The sequence below is a fragment of the Atractosteus spatula genome, chromosome 24 (genome assembly GCF_055471065.1).
Source record: "Atractosteus spatula isolate fAtrSpa1 chromosome 24, fAtrSpa1.hap1, whole genome shotgun sequence".
NCBI lineage: Eukaryota > Metazoa > Chordata > Actinopteri > Semionotiformes > Lepisosteidae > Atractosteus > Atractosteus spatula.
Genome location: NC_142729.1, coordinates 5,306,486 through 5,328,557, shown reverse-complemented (window position 1 = coordinate 5,328,557; position 22,072 = coordinate 5,306,486). Strand labels below are relative to the sequence as shown.

At 38.6% G+C, this 22,072-nt stretch overlaps 1 protein-coding gene across 2 annotated transcripts in view; it reads left to right on the top strand.

Annotated features, from left to right (window-relative positions):
- The first annotated feature begins 19,747 nt into the window (after positions 1-19,747).
- The window catches only part of LOC148815807 (cytosolic phospholipase A2 gamma-like), a 30,800-nt gene continuing 28,475 nt past the window's right edge, over positions 19,748-22,072 (top strand). For both annotated transcript variants that reach the window (XM_088904820.1, XM_088904821.1), the window contains exons 1-2: positions 19,748-19,815; positions 20,699-20,756. In XM_088904820.1, the coding sequence (XP_088760946.1) occupies positions 19,760-19,815; positions 20,699-20,756 (114 nt within the window). In that variant the 5' untranslated portion in view covers positions 19,748-19,759. The remainder of the gene's footprint in view (positions 19,816-20,698; positions 20,757-22,072) is intronic.

Sequence of the window (22,072 nt, the reverse complement as noted above, 5' to 3'; positions counted from 1 at the left end):
CTTGAGCATCGCAGCAGGAATCTCTCCCACTTCTCTCCAGCCGCAACACCACTGCTTGGCACCGAGCCAGAGAGCGCCGATTGGACACAGCAACAAGCCTGCCGCTGTTTCTTTGTGCCTGCGGGAGATCTGAATCCACACAGATTGGATGAGTATTCAACATTCTGCATTACAGCTCGAGAATTCAATTGTTACCTCAACCTGAGTTGATATCAATTTAATTCCTATGAGTGATGTACTTTTGAGTATCTAGTGTAGAAGTTGTAACCAAGTTCATTTACGAATCTAAATGAATGATATACTGAACGTATGTCCCTCTTGGTATTTGTAGCTCTTCGTGACTGAATATATACCTGTTGTATTCTGCTAACCCTCACGATAAGATCTGTTATGTTTATATGCACGTTATGTATATGTATAAATGTATTTTCGTGTATTAGTACCCGTGGGTGTGCGTTGTTTGAGTTATCCCGCAAGGTTGATTCTAATAGCCATCAAAAGAATCATTTTGTGACTTACTGCTACAATTAATAATTGTCCCAGTAAATACACAAACCCCTACATTTACTGGTGCCTCGTGAAAGGATGCCTACATCAGCATAACCAATTTTTAATGTCTTGTTAAGAGCAATGTTCACCAAAGAATGAAGAATGCAAGATAAACTAGCTTGTACAAGAACATTCAAATACACTTCAACATACAGTAAGTGAATGTTTCAGTGTTTATTTGGTATTCCATATGTACTGTACAATGAAAAACTTATATCTTTAGTTGAGTCCTGTCTATGACATGTCTTTTATATGTTTATCTGCATTCATCTTTACCTTGTTCTCACACCATTTCAATCTTTTTTTCACATCAAACTCAAACTTAGACATTAACGACATAAAAGATATGTCATAGATAGGACTCAGCTAAAGATATAATTTTTTCTTTGTATGTATGGAATGCAAGACAAACATTGAGACACATACTTATTTTGAAGTGTATTTGAAAGTTATTGTCCAAACTCGTTTATACGTTCCCAGATAATACAATTCTTTAAGATTACACTGTCTAGTGCCCACTCTCTTGCTACTTAGATATACCTCACTCTCTGAAGGTCTGTGTTATTCAGAAAAGGAAATATCTGTTTGATGGTCTGGAGTACATAGCTCAATATAGAATGGCAAGAAAGTGATATTTTTTTAAATTCTAACTGGTTTGCTAAAATGTTTCCCAACTTAGGAATTTTGCTGGTTATTAATAAAACCATATATTTTTTATTTCCTTAATTGATTTTGAGTTTTTTAATTGGATTGTTAGCATAAACATCACTCAGTTCTTTGATCTTGTTCCTTTTTTTTCCTGAGATGAATATGACAGAATTTTGTCCCTCAGTACTACTTTGATAGTTACCTAAAGTAAAATAGTAAACAGATGTGTTGAAGTCCTCATCTTTTAGGAGCAATGTACTAAAACACCAGATTATATTGGGTTGTTTAAGTTGCTTACTACTGGAAATTAAGGCAACAGGGTATGATCACTAATTGTACAGTAATGTGGTAATGTTAGTATCCGAAATGTAAGATATGATTGAGTTACGGTACTAGTGAGAAAGAAAACAATATGAGAAAATGACTGATGAAGGGGTGATACTGTAAATAAGAATATATGCTGTTTTGGTGTGTTTCTCAGTAGTGTTGTGTAGGTATTTGTTCAGTTTTTTTATTCATATCATTTTATTTTTTGAAACACTTTGTGCTAGTTTGATTTCACTTGTTCTGTAAGCAATTAAAATATCATTCATTTTAATTATTTGCTGTTTATATGTAATGTTAATATATAATATATAATGTTTCTTTTCAGTGTAATGGAAAATGAAACTTCCTAAAACATCAACTAAATTCATCACTTAGCAACACTTCTAGTTTTTAATTTGGCTCATGGCACTGTAGCGGCAATGCTTGTTAATAAGACAGAATTAAGCATTGGTGTGCTTTCCTAAATGAGGCCCCATCTCACCCTCCATCTCTGTGGTGCAGCCACAGAGAAGCTATTCATGCAGGCTGATTTAAGATGTTTTCTTTTGATAAGGGACAGCTCCCAAACGGGGATGCACTTAGCTAAGCCTGGCTATCATGATCAATGGTCATCCATTGGCGCCTATCTGTCTAGGGAGTGCCGAATGGACATCTGGACTGCATTCCTAAGTGTCAAGAGTAAGTGACTCATATCTCACCTTGATCAACCAATCAGGGACTGGCAGGGTATGGTAATACCACGTGGGTCTCCAATGCCCGCCAAACTCAACCAATCAGCACACATCTGTGTCTTGGTCAAAAAGGGAGCGCAAGCTCAGATCAGGGCTCTCCTTGGCCATTTTCGCGCATCCTCAGAGACAATCACGTGACAACTGCTGTTGTCTGCAAAGGGACTTGGACTTTGTTCTAAGCGCGAGGCCGAGGATCCCGTACGTATTCAGAATTCTACCAACGTGAATGCTCCGCTTGATCAACGGCAGCCTACAGTTGGACCCTCGTCGACAACCTGAATAGCTTATTCAGAAGCAGTGCTGGACCGGGAACGAACCAGCATCTTCCCGGGCAAAAGAGTGACTTGTGAGGACTCGCGGTCACACTCTGTGCATAGAGACTTTCTACTAGCCAGCCGGACTGCTGGTAGATCCCCTCGGAGCAACGACTGCCCTGCGCGCCGCAGTCAGATTCCTCCGCCCGTCCTACTCCGAGCTGCACTGGTTGACTGGTTGGCCAGTAGCCAGAGGACGCCGGGACAACGCCCATTGGACAACCGCTGGAACAGAGGCTGCAACAGAGCCTGTCAGCTGGTTTGGTGTAACTGCTGGGAAATTCCAAATCCATACACAGTGGATAAGTAAACCCCATGTTCTACAGCACTAATACATGAACTAAGAAACTACATTTCCCACTTGTCCCACACATTCAGCCATTTAAAGTGATGCACCACTGCAATAACGTGTATGTTAGAAGAAATATTTTTCATAGTGAAAATGTTAAAACCATAACTGTTAAGTAATACTGTACTTCCAACGATATTAATGGTACAACACATTTGTGTGACTTGCAATATTAAATGATAAACTGTTATTGTATTAAAAGATGTGGTTTATATTGCAACTGAAATATAGATATTATACAGTAATTACAACATAAAATGAAATAACTGGTTTTATAATCATTATATGTACGCAATGATTTTTTATCATTGCATGAAATATATATTGTGCTAATAAAACTGGTAATTTAATTATAATTGTTACATTGTGATAAATTGCATTAGAAATTATCACCGTAGTTGAAAAGGGGTTTATGTACAAAGTAGTTTGACAAATTGTTTTTCACTAGTATGTTATCAGTGTATGAAAGCACAGACACTTACTGACTTTAATTTCGATTTGCACCAGTACCTGTTTCTCTTGGCCACACGCAGTTACAATGTGCTCTTAAGGCAACAATTTCAGCCTTTTTTCACCCGCAATACACTTTATAAAAAAGATTAAATTTCTCTTTCTCAGAAGCCAGAACAAAATGAATAATTACTCCATTCTTTGTGTAAGCAAGTAAAGCTTATTCTAAACATTCTAAATACTCTTTGCTGTGTCCAACAAAGGAGACACGATCCGGGTGTGTATGAAGCAGGCATTTTCTTTATTACGTATGCATACGGGAGCCAAGGCCGATGAAGCACTGACTCAACTTACTGATACAAAAGGATGCTTTTTATACAGAATCACAAACAGAAAACCCACCCAGAACAGTTTCAGGACAATTCCATGCCATATATGGTGTAAAGCCAAGGCTGCTAGCCTTGGTACGTGATAAACTGTAAGAATATTCTTGGGTTCCTTTAATCATTGTTTAAGCAGACATTATTTACTTCTAGATTTTGTTAATCATGGCTTAAGCAGATATCGCGCACTCTTAGTTCTGGACAGGCTGCCCAAAGCTGGCTCTGCCCTTCATGTTCCAGGCACGCAGCCAGCTCACACTTAAGTTGCAGTTAATAATTTTCCATTATTCTAGCAGGATAGTTAGTAAATTATATTAGTAAATTATTCACACAGTAAAAGCAAACTAGTGAAATAAGAGAAATAAATGTTTGATCCCTCACCTTTTAACGTTTTAATTAAGTGATCTGGAATTTATTGATGATTTTTTTTTTACTTTTTGAGTGGTGTTTATTTGTTTTACATGTTTAACAAAACATTTGTTTTATTTTTAAACCTTTTTTACAAGCACACTTGCAGCATTTTTTACAAGCATCATCACAGTGGTTGGGAAGGTTAAGTCTTCTCTGCACCACCTGGCAGTGTTACACAGTAGTGCAATCCTGCATGGACTACTGGGGAAAAATAAGAACAAAATGTTGCATGTCACCTCTGCACAAAATAACCTACCGCAGCATGCCTACAGATAGCTTACTTTAATTTATAGATGGCTGCATCTGTATTTAAGTTGTAAAATCATCAATTTTATTTTTATTATTGAGGGAATTATTCTTAATTCCTTCTCGGATAAGTCTTTTTATATTTTAAATGTGTGTGTCTTGTAACTTTTCACTGCAGCAGTTGTGAAAGTATGTAGTTTTGCTTTTGTCTATATACAGTATGCTGAATTGTCAACGTATGTTACATAAACAATGAGGAACTTGCTTGACTGCTCTTCACGTGCACAGCCAATGTCTAATCCCTTTTATGGACAAGTTTTACAGACTTTACAGACTTTAATGTTTAAAAAGACCACTCTTCTCTTAAATACTTGTTGGAGTCTGGCTAGGCTCCCCTGTTTAATAATGTAAAAATGAAGACTTCTGCTACCCTTGCTGTCATTTGTTTGACACAACATTATTAAGCAATCAATCAAAAAGTATTGATTCTGTTCTGGGGTATTGTGAAGAGAGGTGGACTGCCATGGCTGGAGGAATAGATGAGTGTGTTGTGAAGTGTTCACAGTGCTTCTTAACAACATCATGTCCTTAAGCATGCAGATTTTATACAATTTAAACTTGATTAGCTATAGTACAGCAAATTAGGTTCAACAAATAAAAACAGTAAAAACAACATGATCTGGTGGTAAATTAATTATTTCTTGAGCAAAGTAATGTCAAAATGAGTAAGGAAAGTTATCAAGTTAAAAAAATCTGAGAAGCAATATTCACAGATAATACTGTCACGGAGCTGGTTCGGACTCCCGTTAAATGTGTAATTAAAGACCCGATGCAAGATGGTATAATCCGGAAGTGACTGGAGTAGGATATCAGGGAAGACACAGCAGGTTAAGGTCGGGTAGAAACAAGGGGTGATAACAGCAGTGATCTAGTGCATGTGGGGAGCACAGGCAAATGACTCCAAAAGGAAGTCCAATGGGGGAAATCAGGGCACAGTCCAGGTGCTGGGAGATTCATCCAAGACAGACACAGGGAACAGGGAACTAGGAATATGGATAGTTAAAACCTTGACAGGACAAGGTGCTCCGAGCCCTGGACTCAGTAGGTCAGGACGTCGTGATGAAGCCTGTGCCCTCAGCTACTCCTGTGCCTGGTGGATAGGCGGGCCTTCAAACATCTGTCTTCCAAAGCTGAGCCCAGAACTACAGAGATGCCGGTAAAAGGCTAGGGAAAAGGGGATAAGACACAGCTGGGACAAATAAAACTGGGAACACAACGAGAAAGGTAGGAGCGCCCTCTAGAGGACGGATGACAACCGGGACACATACAGTACATCAACTATTACAATATTTTTTGCAAACCTTTTCCATCTAGAATCAATTACTTACACTTAACATTAATATTTCCCCTTTGCAGGCAGTAACTAATAGTTGACTTTATGCGTTTGGGTATATGAGTTAACATCATTCGGAGGGGATATAGGACTTATTGGTCACAGATAATTTATTACCTGAGCAACTCCTATTCTCTTATTCTCACAAAGTCCACAAAGTCCACTATATACCTTTCTGGCATCTACGTCTGGCATCTACATCATAAATCCCTGTGCTGCACGACTGTGGTGATGTCCAGCAGGTCCTGGCCAGTGCTAGTGCTTTGCTGTTAGGCTGTGTCCCAAAAGCCACACTTTGCCCTGCAGGTACGTCCTCCAGGACTGCACCCATAACATTAAACTGGAGATTTGGTCTATACAAAGATGGAACATATTCACAGTGTCTTGTTTATTCATCATATGTTAGCTAATAACATATCTTTACCATTCTTTTAAAATATATCTGCAGCACTTAGAGGAAATCTTGTCCTGAGGCCAGTCAAAGTGTCTCATTTAATTAACATAAAAGGGGAGAAACACTGAGTTTAAAAACATATCTGAGTGTGTGTTTGCACAGGCACGTAAAACAAACCTGCTCTTCGTATGACTGTAATTCCCCTACCCCTAACTTTTAGGGCATTTTCACATGTACTTATATAAAAACAAATATTTGTAGTGTTATTTTCATGACAGAAATATTGATTGACTCAATGATTTCAAATATGTAAATCAGTTTGAGGAAGTGTTACTTTATTTCTCAATGTATATTCCTAGTACACGCCCCTAACAAGTTTGATCAAGTGTGTGTATACTCTGTTGTCTTTGTTGAGAGAGTGTTATCTAATTTCGAGATATACCACAGACGTACAAACTCTGTCAGTCAGGTAATTCAAGGAAATACATCATCTCTCAGAAAAAAAATAAAAAAATTAGCTTTTTGTTTCTAATTATACTTTTGTACATGCTCAAACACATTGTGGTCCTCAAATAGCCTGCCTGAACTGGAGATTTGGTTTGTACAAAGGTGGAACACACTCACAGGCACCTTTTCCTTCATCATATCTTTATAGCTTATCTTTAGCTACTCTGTTTTGATCAGGATGTGGAGGAAATTTTGTCCTGAGTCCAGTCAAAGTGTGTCTGTATATGAATATGCAGACACTTTGATCTGTATCAGTGAAGTACATCTCAGTTTAAGTTTGCACAAACATTCTCTATGTGTAACTTAATTCTATTGTTTCCCAATATTTTCAGGTCATACACTCAAGTACTTATAAAAAAACACATATGTGAAGTTTTATTTCTATGTCCTGTGGTAGGCATTTGTAAGACACACTGATTTTTGCAATGATAAAGCAAAATGTGAAATATGCAAATCAGTCTGAGGGAGTGTCATTTTATTTCTCATTGTAACCGTATATTCCTACTACACAAATGTGTGTGTACTTTTTTCACACTCTGCATTTGTTCTTTACTTTTCTTTAGTTTACTTTACTTTAGGTGTGCCTGTTCCACAGAACAGGTTGTAAACTTCAAACTATGTTTATGAGCATGTTGACCTTGCTGGGTTTTGTAATTTGAATGAAGATCAAAGGAGACATGAATGGGCAGTTTCATATCTGCACACCACCATCAATATTTTACACCTTGAGGTGAGAATTGAGAGATAGATCTAGTTCATAAAATGTATTATGCAGTTGTAATATTCCTGCTTTGCATTGAAAAGTATTTATTTTACTTATTCCTTTTTCCAGATGTTTTGGCACTTTTCTTGGGGAGGCATTAAAACGGTTTAATATAACAAAAAGTAATCTGTAAAAAGCACAATACCCTATTAAACCCCATTTGTTAATATGGTAGCAGGGTTTCACACAAACAGAGATTTATTTAGTTCTTTTAGCTCTGTCCGCTAGTGTGCAAGTGTGCCAACACAGTGGAGTTATTAAATCCCTGACCAGGGTACACTAATTTTCTTACTTAAGGTAAAATGAAATATACTATCTGCCCTCTGTCCCTCACTTTTATACATACAGCCAAAGGGAAGAGGATTAGAGTCAGACTGCAGGCAGACTATGTTTTAAAAAAGCTGTAAACTTAAAATGATCCACTAGTGATCAGAGTTTAGTATCACGTATATTGTTCCCATATTGGTTTAAAGGAGATGAAAACTCTGCCTGTAGGGAGTCTTTCTTAATTAAGAACTTAACTTTATAATATTAGTCTCATTTCATTGTACATTTCCCTTCTGCAGTAGGACCTTTGAAATGAAATAATTGCAAATGTGCTCTATTTCACCTTGGTTCTTTTACACTGTCAAGGAGTAGTGGAGATAACCAAGGGCTGTTTAGTTATTATTTAGGTATATTTTTAGACAATGTACAGTACTTTGTACAAGTTTGAGTTGCACAGCAATATGGATTAAACTTTGATGATTTTGTCCAGCCTCGTTCCAGGCTGGAATCTGTCCCTTTCAATCAGAAAAATGAGACCTTCATCTTTACTAGATATTCAACCCCGAGATTAAGATATTCAACCCAGATTTCACAGAATATTATCATGTAAAAGAATGCTAATCTGTCATTTTTTCTATGATACACCCTGTGTACCTTGAGGGAATGTCTTTCAGAACCTGCATTTTTTTCACACTTTTTAACCTTTGCCAGAGAAACAAACAAGTCACGACTCAACATGCCTGCCTTAACAGGGACAATGAATGATCACTTGTTTCTCAGAGTTAACTGAATTTTCCAAACACTCTCTGTCTTTTCATTCAGTGGTTATTCTGTTCCTCTTTCTAACATTCGCCTTGTGTGCTTGTTACCAACTTATAAATTAGAATTGAAGAAAACATATATGGGTACAGTGTAGAATAGGCAGAACTTGCCACTGCAGTCCTTATTCTAACTTGACTCAACTCACTGCTTTGACGTAAACGCACACAGCTCTGTATCATATGAACACTTTCCCTCACAATATAAATTCATCTAGATTAAAAAAAGGTTCAAATGGAAAAACAGTCTCCTAAGACATCCACTTACAAGCTTGGCAGTAAAGATAATCTGAGAATCATTGTGGCCAAATAAAATCAATTTTACAGCCTTCACAGCCTTCTATTCGATTAGACAAAGGAAGACAAGTTCTGATCAAAAGAGGTGGATGGAGAGCAGCCAGAAAAGCAGATGCAGAGGGGAGCTCTGCAAAGAAGAGAATTAAAACTAAATGGAAAGACTGGGAGAGTGTGAAATCAGACAGAAGCAGACTCTGAGGGGGTGTAGGTCAGGCTGACTGAGTGTTGAAGTGTGGAAGAGTCTAACCCTCCCAGAGGGACTGGTGCAGTAGTTAAAGATGGAAGATTGTGGTATAGCTTCTGGAAACAAGTGTGTATGGGTGAAAGAATGCAGGTTGTAGGACAGGTGTCTCTTTTACTCAGCAAATAAATGTATTTGGCAGTTAGGCTCATTAAACATTTGATGACTAACAAAAAATCCTTAAGTTTTAAATATGATATATCTATAATAAATATGATATATACAGATGCAGCCATTCAAAGTGCGCGCTACAGACACGTACCGGAGGTAATTGGCTACGGCTTCGCGCATTGTGACGCAAGATGACGCGCAGTACCGCAGTACGTGATTGGTTGACCAACAGGGGCACTCGTGGTCTGTTGTTCTGTCGTAGAAAGACTTACAGTAAACGTCTTTGCTGTGCCCATTGTAGATATTGAATTTTACCACTGAAGGGAAATCTTAGTAGCTGAGCATAAAAAGAATAGGAGCATACTGTAACGCGTGTGAAGGCCATAAACGATATTAATTTTGGAACATAAACATACAGTATATGGCTGGTCTTGGTACTTTAAAGAAAAAATACACACCAGTATTCCATTTCTCCCTAAACATTTTAAGCATCGAACTCTTTAACTAAAGAGATACCGGAGTCAACAAGCATACTTTTAGAATTTGATTAAAAGGGAATATAATATGGAATCGCGTATCTAACGAAATTAATAACGATATAATTATATTCATATACCGCAACACAAGAATAGTACACGCTGTACATTGTCTGTCGATAATGTTTCTGTAGTGCTTTTTCAGCACTCTGCATGTGATTGGGTTAGGTTCCTGACTCCCATGTCACACGGTCTGTGATTGAATCCCACTGGAACTATGAGTTTTTTTTTAACAAACATTTCTTTGAAAAAATGAAACGTTTCCCTTGGTCAGAGATTAAATAAAACCTCACTCGCACCAAACAAATTTATATTTCTAAATATCACAACATGATCGGATTTAAGTCTTTTTAATAACAATGAATAGTCACCTATGCATTACAAAATAAACATTTATATTGATTTGAATCGCGTTTTGATTTAAATCGTAAACGCGTGTTTAAATATATGTGTTTAAAGGCGATATATAAAAGCGCTGATTCTTATGGAATGTGTTCCGCCGGGGATTCAAAAAAATTATTTTTTTTAATCGCGTATCTAAGGAAAATAACAGTATAACTTTGTTCATGCACATCATTATACAGTATCTCATTTTGTATTTCTATAAAAAAAATCGTTTGCCCAGCCACTATTGTTGTTATTGTTTTTATCCTGTAAAGCGCTTTGAGGAGCACAGCTTTCTCACCACTTAGATTACTTTTTGACACCATCCTTACACAAAGCAGAAACTGATTGTATTTTCTGATGACATACTGTACAAGTGCAAAGATTACAGATTTTAATGGTCTTTTTTCTGAACCAGGGAAAATCTGATCATGTTTCTCTATAACAATAATAAAAAACTTTATTTTACATATCACCTTTAAAAGTGGCATCTCAAAACAATACAGTAGATGTAAACCACAGATTACAAAATAAATACCCAGACAAACGCAAACGCGTTTTTAATAAAATGCTTTCATTCATTCAACAGAGAGAGAGCGTAAAACCTGGGTGTAACAGCTGTTCCTTTTTCTGATCACTCGCTCTCTGAGATACATGAGAATCCAGGCCTTTTTATCAACGCTTTCTTTTCCGTATACCAGATCTTATGGAACCACTTCAGAAGGGTGTCAGCCAGTCAGATTCCAGGAATCGGTACTTTAAAGGAAAAATACACACTGGTATTCCATTTCTCCCTAAACATTTTAAGCATCGAAGTATTTAACTGACATGTGAAATAGCGTGTGAAAAAGTGATAGTTTTAAGCTTTTCTGCTAATATAATATGGAATCGCATATCTAAAGAATTTAATAACGATATGATTATATTCGTGTATATTTTGATATTTACACCCGGCGCGGCACCGAGGGAGCGTCTGCATTTATAACTTAGTTTTTAAAATTAGTCAAGCAATATGAAGCATCTCCTTTTACTTTTAAGTCTCTTAAATACATTGAGCACAGCTTTCTCACCACTTAAGATTACTTTTTAATACCATCCTTACACAAAGCAGAAACTTTCCGATGACATACAGTACAAGTGGAAAGATTACGGATTTTAATCGTCTTTAATTTTGTTACATTATGCGTTTTAGGAACGTTTCATCTAAACAAACACCACAAAACTATTCTCGATTGTATTTCTGAATGTTATGTTACACCTACAGTAGTTCACTGCTTTAAATACATCAAATTAAGAAAGTAAGGTGTAGCACTTTAGATCTTTTTTTCTGAACCAGGGAAAATCTGATCATGTTTCTCTATAACAATAATAAAAAACTTTATTTTACATATCACCTTTAAAAGTGGCATCTCAAAGCAATACAGTAGATCGAAAAACAGTTAAAAGGGACCAAAGTAAATACCAGACAAACGCAAACGCGTTTTTAATAAAATGCTTTTATTCATTCAGCATTCAGATTTTCCCTGGTTCAGAAAAAAGACGATTAAAATCTGTAATCTTTCCACTTGTATGTCATCGGACATTAACGAGTACAACCCCCCTCTCTGCCGGAGTGCTGGCTGTGACGAATTAAACCGGTTTCACAGGTATTTTCAAAGTAGGAAGTACAGTACTTACTAGTTAAAAAGCTAGGCTCCTCAATGGAATCGCTTTAACATGCTAATGCGTTGGTATAACAGTCTGGGCGTGGCAAGCTTCCAATGTCAACTCGACTCGATTGGAAGACAATGAACGTATTTTAGCCCTAAATGAATTAATAGCAAACATGGTTTACATAAAAGACATTTTTCCAAGAAAGTTTATAATAATACGATCTATAGTTGAAATCTGAGCCTAAATATAAAGGAAAAGCATTTTCAGAGAGCAATCACGCTGTGTTTATGTAGAAAAAGCGATTAGGTTTATGAGCAATCTAATTACCTATTCGCTTAAAACGCTATATAAAATAAAGTTTATTTAAAGATGAATGATAAGTGTCGCAGTTTAAATAATTTTCTAAGCTATAAAATAATGTAATTAGGCACAGAACAAGTTTACAGCACAGTACAATAATAAATGCTGACCATGACTTTAGAAGCATAAATTACCTTACACTCAATTTAAACACAAGCTGTCTTTAGCCCTCTAAGCTGGTTCATACAGAAATGTAGAGAACCGGGCTCAGAACACACAGCTTCATTAGCGAATACATATGCAGTACCGTTTCGCGCTTCTTATTAGTTGCTCAAAAGTAATTTGACCGTATGAAATGCATAATATAAACCTAGAAACATATACGTGAGCAGTATTTACGTAGTATTGGTGTCAAGACATACCTCTCAAATACTGTAAATCAAGTTAAAAATATCTCAAGACCGATTCTGGACATAATGAAACCATGTTTCGTGTATGTTTTCTTTAAAGTACCGAGAACAGCCATATACTGTATGTTTATGTTCCAAAATTAATATCGTTTATGGCCTTCACACGCGTTGCAGTATGCTCCTATTCTTTTTATGCTCAGGCACTAAGATTTCCCTTCAGTGGTAAAATTCCATATAAATATTCAATACTTAAACAGGCACAGTTAAGACATTAAATATACATATACATACTGTATACAGTACAGATTGCATACGGTAATATGTTTATGTTCCTAAATCAATCTCTTTTATGAGCATGTGTAAGGCATGGTGAATCGATTCTCAAAAATTACTGTACTTTGCATGATTGGAAAAAAATGCGTGATTGCGAAATGCTGTGGTGTTACTTTTACAAAGACGGTAAATGAAAAAAAGAATGTGGACCAGGGCAATACTTTGAGTTTACAGCTTGTCCAAGGTCATTTATTATTAATACTATTAGTAATATCTTCGTTAAAGACTTTGATGGCTACAGCTCAAACATGAGAGGTTGAGCTTTATTAGCGCCACCTTGCGGAAATTCCGGATACTATTATTTTGCTAGCGGTATTTACCGGTAATTCGCGGTAGACTGCGTACAGCGTACCGGAAAATAATGCGGTATCGCCCGCGCATTTTGAATGGCTGCATCTGTATATATATGAAATATGAAGTATGAAGCATGTCTGTCTAGACATGTCACTTACTGTATGTATTCACTTTTTATGTTATGTGTTAGGAATATACTTTTCCCTCAGAATCAGAATTGCACCTGAACTGAAAGGGGGGAGATTTACAATACATGCATTTTCAACCTCAGCAGTGAGGAGCGGATGGGGAACTCCACAGCCCTCTTAAGTATATTAGAGAGAATTTTAGAATACCATTATTCAAAACCCATGGATGGAAAGCAGCCAGAAAGTGGACTCTGACACCAAAAGAGTACCAACCCACCAGAAAGGCAAATTTCAGACATAATTTAACACTGTTTCCTATTGCAAAAGAACAGGTGTGTATAAGTCAGAGAATGCATACTGTAGCTTGTTCCAACTTGCTCTACCAGAGCCCAACTGTAGTGATTCTGAAGATTTCAGAATAAAATAATCTTCTAGGTCTCCTCTGCTAGGTTGTGTCTCTCAAAGTAAAGAGTGTACTATGAGCAACAAGAAGAAATCAGAAAACCTCAAGCATAATGTTCTGTAAAGGCACAGAAAAGGATATATATTGAATATATACAGTATATTGATATAAAATGATTTAAAGGTCTCAAATATCATTTGGAACAGTCAAGACTATTTGTTTAACTGTACTTATTTTACTGTAATGTGTTCAACTGTAATGTGACTACTTTGACATTTATGAAATGGTTTCACAAAACATTATGAGACAATAGTACAAGACTGTATTAGAGAGATGAGCTGGCAAAGACAAGAAATCAAGACAGCGTCCACACAGTCATGATGGAACACAATCAGCAGTTTGCTTCTGAATTTCTCTGTCTGACACACCCTGCTGATGGACCACACAGATCAGCACACTGGCTGCTCAGACACTCATCACTTATTGTTTCCAGAATGGAATGAACCTGAACTTTTTTTACTTGCAGGCCCCACACTGATAACTCATTTCAGAATATGATGCTTCTCAGAAGTATTCACCCCACTTCCAACTGTCCGTCCCATCAATTTTCTGACCACTTCATCCAGTACAAGGTTATGAGGATGCTGGACCCTATCCTGGCAGAAATGAGCACAAGGCAGAGTACACCCTGGATTAAATGCCCTGAGTTGAGCTGAGCCAGGCGGGGGGGATAACAGTCAGATGATGCTGTTTTTTTATCTGAATACTTAAAATTATAATGTGAATCTCTAATATCGTAAGCAGGGAAATGTTGCACAAATGAAAAAAAAATGCTGATTGCATTAGCATTCACCCTCCTGAGGAAATATTTGATGGAAGCACATTCAATAGCTATTGCATCTTTGAAACCTCAGAGAGAAAAAAAAATGAAATGCTTCAGCTACGCTAATTTTTTTTTCTTTCATTACTTCAAGCAATTTGCATTTAACAAAGCCACTGCTATGATCTATGATCCAGGAACTATGATATAAATCTGTGGGAAACTTGACAGGTGCACTTTCACTGAAATCAGGTTAAACCAGTTATGATTATACATAGAATTTGTGTCCATGACTGGTAATTATTATTTTTCAGGTGGGTAGCTGCGTCAGCATGCGTAGGCTGCAAAGGAACAAGTAATAGGTTTATTCCAGGCTGAAAAAAAGAAGAAAGAGAACACAACGTTTCGGCCGTGGAGCCTTCTTCAGGTGTGAGAGAGACAGGGCAGTAGGCAAAGGTAAAGTAGCAGGAGAACAAAGGTTGGGAGGGAGGAGGAGTGAGAGGCGGGAGCAGGGGACAGAAAGAGAGGCCAATCAAGAGGTGTGAAGTCAGAATGGGTGCAGAGAGGTGTGAAATGAAACTTCCAATGAATGGAGAAAATTTAAAAGAACAGTAGTCTGTCGTTAAGGGAAGGGAGAATGTGTGATCCTAGCTGCAGAATAATTTTAGTTTCGGTGGTCTTTCTGATGTATGAGTTCGGAAAACCGTCTTTGAGAACACAGACGGAGAGATTAGAGTGGTCGTGGCCGTCAGAGGTGAAATGAGAAACAATGGGCTTGGAGAGATCTTTAATCTTCACAGCCCTGACGTGTTCTCTGAAGCGGTCTCCGAGTCTCCTTCCTGTTTCTCCAATGTAGATGGCTGGGCATTTACTACAAGAGATACAGTAAATAAGGTTGCTGGAGGTACAAGATGCTGTCTGGGTGATCCGGAATTGTCCTGAGGGGCCTTGAATGAGTGTGGTCGTGGCTGTGTACTTGCAGGTGATACAGCGAGCTCTGTTGCAAGGGAAAGTGCCTGGTGTGGATGGTTGTTGAGGGCGGTCAAGGGAGCTGTGAACAAGGAGGTTACGCAGATTAGGTAGTCGGCGATATGAGATGATAGGGCGATCAGAAAAGAGGGCCCCAATGGAGGGATCATCCTGTAGGATGGAAAAGTTGTGGTTAATGGTCCTGGGGATAGGAAGTGTGTTAGGGTGGTAAGGAAGCACCAAAGGAATGCGGTTGTTATGGCGGGAGTTCCTGATCGGGTTGATGGTCCGGGGGGTGTTTTTGGCTCGGGCAAGGGCCCTGTCAATCACACTGCTGGGGTATCCTCTGTTGATGAAAAATGAGTACATTTCGAGGGCTTGGTTCTCGAAGTCGATGTCGTCGCTGCATAATCGTCGTAACCTAAGGAACTGTGAAAAAGGAAGAGAGTTTTTAGTGTGGTTGGGGTGAAATGAGCTGTACAGGAGGTTACGACGATTATGCAGCGACGACATCGACTTCGAGAACCAAGCCCTCGAAATGTACTCATTTTTCATCAACAGAGGATACCCCAGCAGTGTGATTGACAGGGTCCTTGCCCGAGCCAAACACACCCCCCGGACCATCAACCCGATCAGGAACTCCCGCCGTAACAACCGCATTCCTTTGGTGCTTCCTTACCACCCTAACACACTTCCTATCCCCAGGACCATTAACCACAACTTTTCCATCCTACAGGATGATCCCTCCATTGGGGCCCTCTTTTCTGATCGCCCTATCATCTCATATCGCCGACCACCTAATCTGCGTAACCTCCTTGTTCACAGCTCCCTTGACCGCCCTCAACAACCATCCACACCAGGCACTTTCCCTTGCAACAGAGCTCGCTGTATCACCTGCAAGTACACAGCCACGACCACACTCATTCAAGGCCCCTCAGGACAATTCCGGATCACCCAGACAGCATCTTGTACCTCCAGCAACCTTATTTACTGTATCTCTTGTAGTAAATGCCCAGCCATCTACATTGGAGAAACAGGAAGGAGACTCGGAGACCGCTTCAGAGAACACGTCAGGGCTGTGAAGATTAAAGATCTCTCCAAGCCCATTGTTTCTCATTTCACCTCTGACAGCCACGACCACTCTAATCTCTCCGTCTGTGTTCTCAAAGACGGTTTTCCGAACTCATACATCAGAAAGACCACCGAAACTAAAATTATTCTGCAGCTAGGATCACACATTCTCCCTTCCCTTAACGACAGACTACTGTTCTTTTAAATTTTCTCCATTCATTGGAAGTTTCATTTCACACCTCTCTGCACCCATTCTGACTTCACACCTCTTGATTGGCCTCTCTTTCTGTCCCCTGCTCCCGCCTCTCACTCCTCCTCCCTCCCAACCTTTGTTCTCCCGCTACTTTACCTTTGCCTACTGCCCTGTCTCTCTCACACCTGAAGAAGGCTCCACGGCCGAAACATTATTATTTTTCTACTCTTCCACTGATTTTCAATGAAACTGCCACTGCTATGAAGAACAAATGCACTGTGGGACCTATCTGCTCGTTTTTGCGCAATGAGCCCTGAAGAGTCTCCACCCAGGTGATCACCAGAGGGAGGGGAATTGTTTAATCTTACATTTCATGAGTGGAGTACTATTACAGTCAAGTTATAAGAGCTCATTAACAAATATGGGCAGATAAGATGGCCATCTGTCCTGTGGTGGATATGTATAGCCAAAGTCAGGAATCTCAAACTCAATTCCTGTAAGACCTAGCAAGTCCTACTTTTTAGCCACCTTAGCTCTCAGTTGCATAATTGCCAGAAGCTATATCGCCCTGCAACTTACAGCTGGCAACCCACTGCAGCTAAGCAGGTATGATCCTGGTTAGTACCTGGATAGGAGACCTCCTGGGGAAAAACTAAGGTTGCTACTGGAAGAGGAGTTTGTGGGGCCAGCAGGGGGTGCTCACCCTGCATTCTGTGTGGGTCCTAATGCCCTATACACTATACTGAAAAAAAGACCGCTTTCAGATGAGATGTAAAACTGAGGTCCTGACTCTCTGTGGTCATTCCAAAGACCATGGTGTTTCTTGAAAAGAGTAGGGGTGTTACCCTGATATCCTGGCCATATTTTGGCTTTTACCAATCATGGCCTCCTGATAATCCTCATCTCTTCACTGACAATCAATCGTCAGAACAACTAGCAACGCATACAAACACGGGTTCAATACATGAGATACATTTATTAAACATTAATTGTGCACCAAACATATATCAGTCTGCCTGGATACAGGTGGCAGACCTTACTGTGAGGGTTATCAAAAATACAAAGTATATAATCTCGAAGAGATGCAAACACAAAGAGATACACAATAGAGAATATACTTCAATATACCGTTCGGCTATTTCATATCACTAATCAGTGTCATTACCCACTGTTACACTAGGTAAATACATTACTCATGAATTAAATTGATAACAACTTGTGTTGTCGACAAGGGTCCAACTGTAGGCTGCCGTTGATCAAGCGGAGCATTCATGTTGGTCGTTGCAGAATTCTCGGCCTCGCGCTTAGAACAAAGTCCAAGTCCCAGTGCAGACAACACTGGTTGTCATGTGATTGTCCCTGAGATTATGCAAAAATGGCCAAAGAGAGCAAAGACCTGAGCTTGTGCCAGTGTTTTAACCAAGACACAGATGTGCGATTGGTTTAGAGTTTAGCGGAAATTGATGACTTACGTGGGGTTACCAAACCCTGCAAGTCCCTCATTGGTTCACCAAGGTGAGAGATGTTAATGACCCCTGACACCTAGGACAGCAATCCAGATGTCCCTAGGGATGACCATTTATCATGATGACCAGGCATTGCTAAGTGCATCCCCATTTGGGAGCTGCTCCTTATCAGAAAGAAAACACCTTAAATCAGACTGCATGAATAGCTTCTCTGTGGCTGCACCACAGAGATGAAGAGAGAGAGATGGGGCCTTATTTAGGAAAGCACAGCAACGCTTAATTCTGTCTTATTAACAAGCATTGCCGCTACATAGTTCAAGTAGGTAGCTGCGTCGGCATGTGTAGGCTGCAAAGGAACAGGTAACAGGTTTATTATATGCTGAAAAGAAAGGAAACACAACGTTTCGGCTGTGGAGGTTTCTTCAGGTGTGAGAAAGACAGGGTACTTGGCAAAGATTAAATAGCACAGGAGAACAAAAGCTGGAAAGTGGAGGGAGAGGGGAGAGTCAGAGAGGCCACTCAGGAAGTGCAAAGTGGAGAAGGGTGAAGAAAGGTCTGAAGTCAAAACCTATATGAGAATAGAGAAGATTACACGAAAATAAGTCTTTCATTGAGAGAACGGGGAAGATGTGAACCTTGTTTCAGGATGAGTTTAGTTTTTGTTGTCTTTCTGCTGTGGGAGTTGAGAAACCCTTCTTTGAGAACAGACAGAGGGATCAGTGTGATCATAGCTATCTGGGGTGAAATGAGAAACTATGGGCTTAGAGAAATCTTTAATCTTCACAGCTCTAACATGTTTTCTGAAGCAATCTCCTTGTCTCCTTCCAGTTTCACCAACGTAGATAGCTGGGCATTTACCGCAAGAGATACATTGATGAGGTTGCTGGAGGTACAGGATGCAGTCTGAGTGATCCGGAATTGCCCTGAGGGACCCTGAATGAGTGTGGTGTTAGATATATATTTACAACTCTTTAAGGAAGAATTTTATTTTTTGAATCAAATCACAGAATCCTGCCAAAACAGCGAACATCAGTATGAAGAATCACATCAACTGTAATTACTTTCATCTCCAGGCATCATGAACAAAAAATTCAACCTCCCATGATGGAGCATTCAACACTTTGTTCACTTCACTTGCCATTTTCCAGAAATAAGAAATTGTAAGAATTAATATGTATTACCTACCAAGTCCTACATTTTGCCACCTGAGCTCTCAGTTCCTCCAGTTAGGAAGTGTGACGTTGCATCTAAGCAACTATCTTTAATGCTAAGATTTTGAACAATCAACTGTGCATGACCTCAAAAATATATTTGCATCTAAATGATAAAACAATAATACGTTTTGAATTGACTACTCAGGTTAGAACAAAGCTAAGAAAAATATTAGAAGAAAGGGTGAGACGAAGCTGTGTTCAGGGATGAAACCAGGAACTACTTTTCTGTCTGGGCTTGCCTTATTTGTCACACATTTTGATGAAATAAAGATTTAAAGGTTATGGTGCAAATCACAAACTGGCTTTCAGCCCAGGACTTCTGCCTTGTATCTCGTAACACATTGACGTCCACAGCTGGGAGTGTTTCAGCCTCCAGATCAGTATAAATGATCTGTGTGGAACAGTTGGACTACATCTCGCTCCTCAGGTACATCAGAGACAGGTGAGTATGTACTGCACACATTATTATAACCTGCTACTGTAAAACTGATCACATATGAACCTACTGGAGCAACATTTCTGAGATTGTCTGTGACTACTACTGTATTCTGTATGTAATTTCTATAGTTTTATAGGCCTATACTTTAACTTACTGATTAATCTTCTTGGCAATTAAAATCAATAATCTTCAATATAAATTGGGTGTTAAATACTGTCTGGTTCAAGGTCTTTTTTGCAATGTGCAATAATTCATGTCAGATATCTTAGTGGAATATATTAAAAATATTGCACAGGTTTTTAGGGAAACTGATTTAGAAGTGACATTCTAATGTGTCTTTAAATGTAATTCACAGTAACAATGTAAATATGCCAAATATACATTTAAATAAATGCAATTATTAAATACTTCAGAAATTGCAAGATGGCATTTTTTTTGTTGTCAAGCAATATTTTTTTAATATTTAAGATGAGAAAATGATCTTTTTAAAAACTGACACGGAGAACTAGGCAGTAAATTTCAGAAATGAATGCATCTAATGATTGAAGGTTCTGGTTTATCATTAATTTCATTAATTGATAAACTGCATTACGCTTCAGAGATGTAAAACAAAACATCATTTTTTTGTGAAAAGAAGTCAAATTGCCAGGAGACACTTTTCCTGCACCATGTTCAGTCCAGACTGAAAGCGAAAGAATATGACATGGAGGGCCATCTTTCAATTATGAGGCACTGGGAAGTACTGTATGTGGTTGAAAATCAGTGTCGGGAAGACTGTGTCTCTCTTTATTCTGGTCTAAACCAGCCTGTTCTTGGGTGCTTGTATCCCAGTGTCCTCTAGATGTGTAGAGTCGTCTCCTGACAAGTTGAATTTTTTCTTTGGCAGATCCAGTGAAGCAAGCAAACAGCACACTTTCTTCAAGAACAATATGGAACTCCACACGGTACATTAGTATTTATCATCTTAATTCCTAAAAGTTAATATTGGAAAAGATCTAGCAAAAAAGCAAGGGATCAACTTACTTTGGAGGCTTAGAATGTGATATTAAAATTATTACCTGATGCTTCAGCCTTCTACACTGATATGTACTTTTACTTTTTTAGAAGTACCCAGAAGTGCCCTTTAATTAGGCTTTGCACACAAGCAAGGATGTTATTTGCTTTTAAAAAATGAGTAACATGATACAACTCAAATTTGAAGGCTGATAAGAGTGCCTTGGTAATGTGTTTGGGGTCATTTTGTTTTCTTGGACAGTCCGATGAAAGCAAACAAAAACCAGCGATTCTGAAAAGCACTTGCACCTTCCAGAGCTACTCAGACACTGTGGTAACAGGGTCTAATAATAATAATAATAATAATAATAATAATAATAATAATAATAATAATAGGGTCTGATAATGTGTACAGTACAAACACACAGTGAAAGACACACGAAATGAACCACAACTTGCATTTCTCTCCCTCTGACCTAGCAGTGCTGAACTCCCTGCATCCAACCTGCCTTTAAAGAGTTTTATTTTTTTAAGTTACCTTTTAAAAATTCACTGCAGTATAAGGACCACATATCAAAAAGGAAACCCAAAAAGCAATGAAAAATGGCATCAGATGCAGGATATAAATGTACAGCATATCCATGAACACTCCACTCCACTGATTGAGTGTGGATGTACAGTATATCCATCCACACTCAATCAGCAGAACAACAGGACTGCAGAAAAGCTGTTTTCGTTGTGGAAATAAGAACTATGCAATGTTATGCACCCATTTCTCTCCTATCCTTTAATACAGAAGCACAATTACGATTCCACACACACAACTGTATGTTTTGCTCTCTGTATTTAGTTTGTTATAGTCAGTCATAAGTGAAAACTACACAGAATTACATACATTTAAAATTGAGAACAGGAGTCATTTCTGTACACAAAGTGAGTATGGGACAAGCTACAGATCCATGTATTTGAGGCCAATAGCCTGACTTCATTTGAGACACGGCAGAATAAGATCCCCCAATCAAAGAACTACTGACTATGACATGGTAGATGGGCTTGACTCCTCTGATTTCTTACCTTAAAAATGAAATTTGTTATCTAATTTTTAACTTTTCTGATTATCTTGTGTCAATGAAAGACTCTCTGCTCCTCTAACTGGTACTAACCTGTGATTGCCAAATCTATTTGACACCCTACCTGTAAGCAGGGTGTGAAATACCTCTGACAAGTGGACAAGTCAGAACAGTGAGTCTGCAGGTTCTCATTTTCC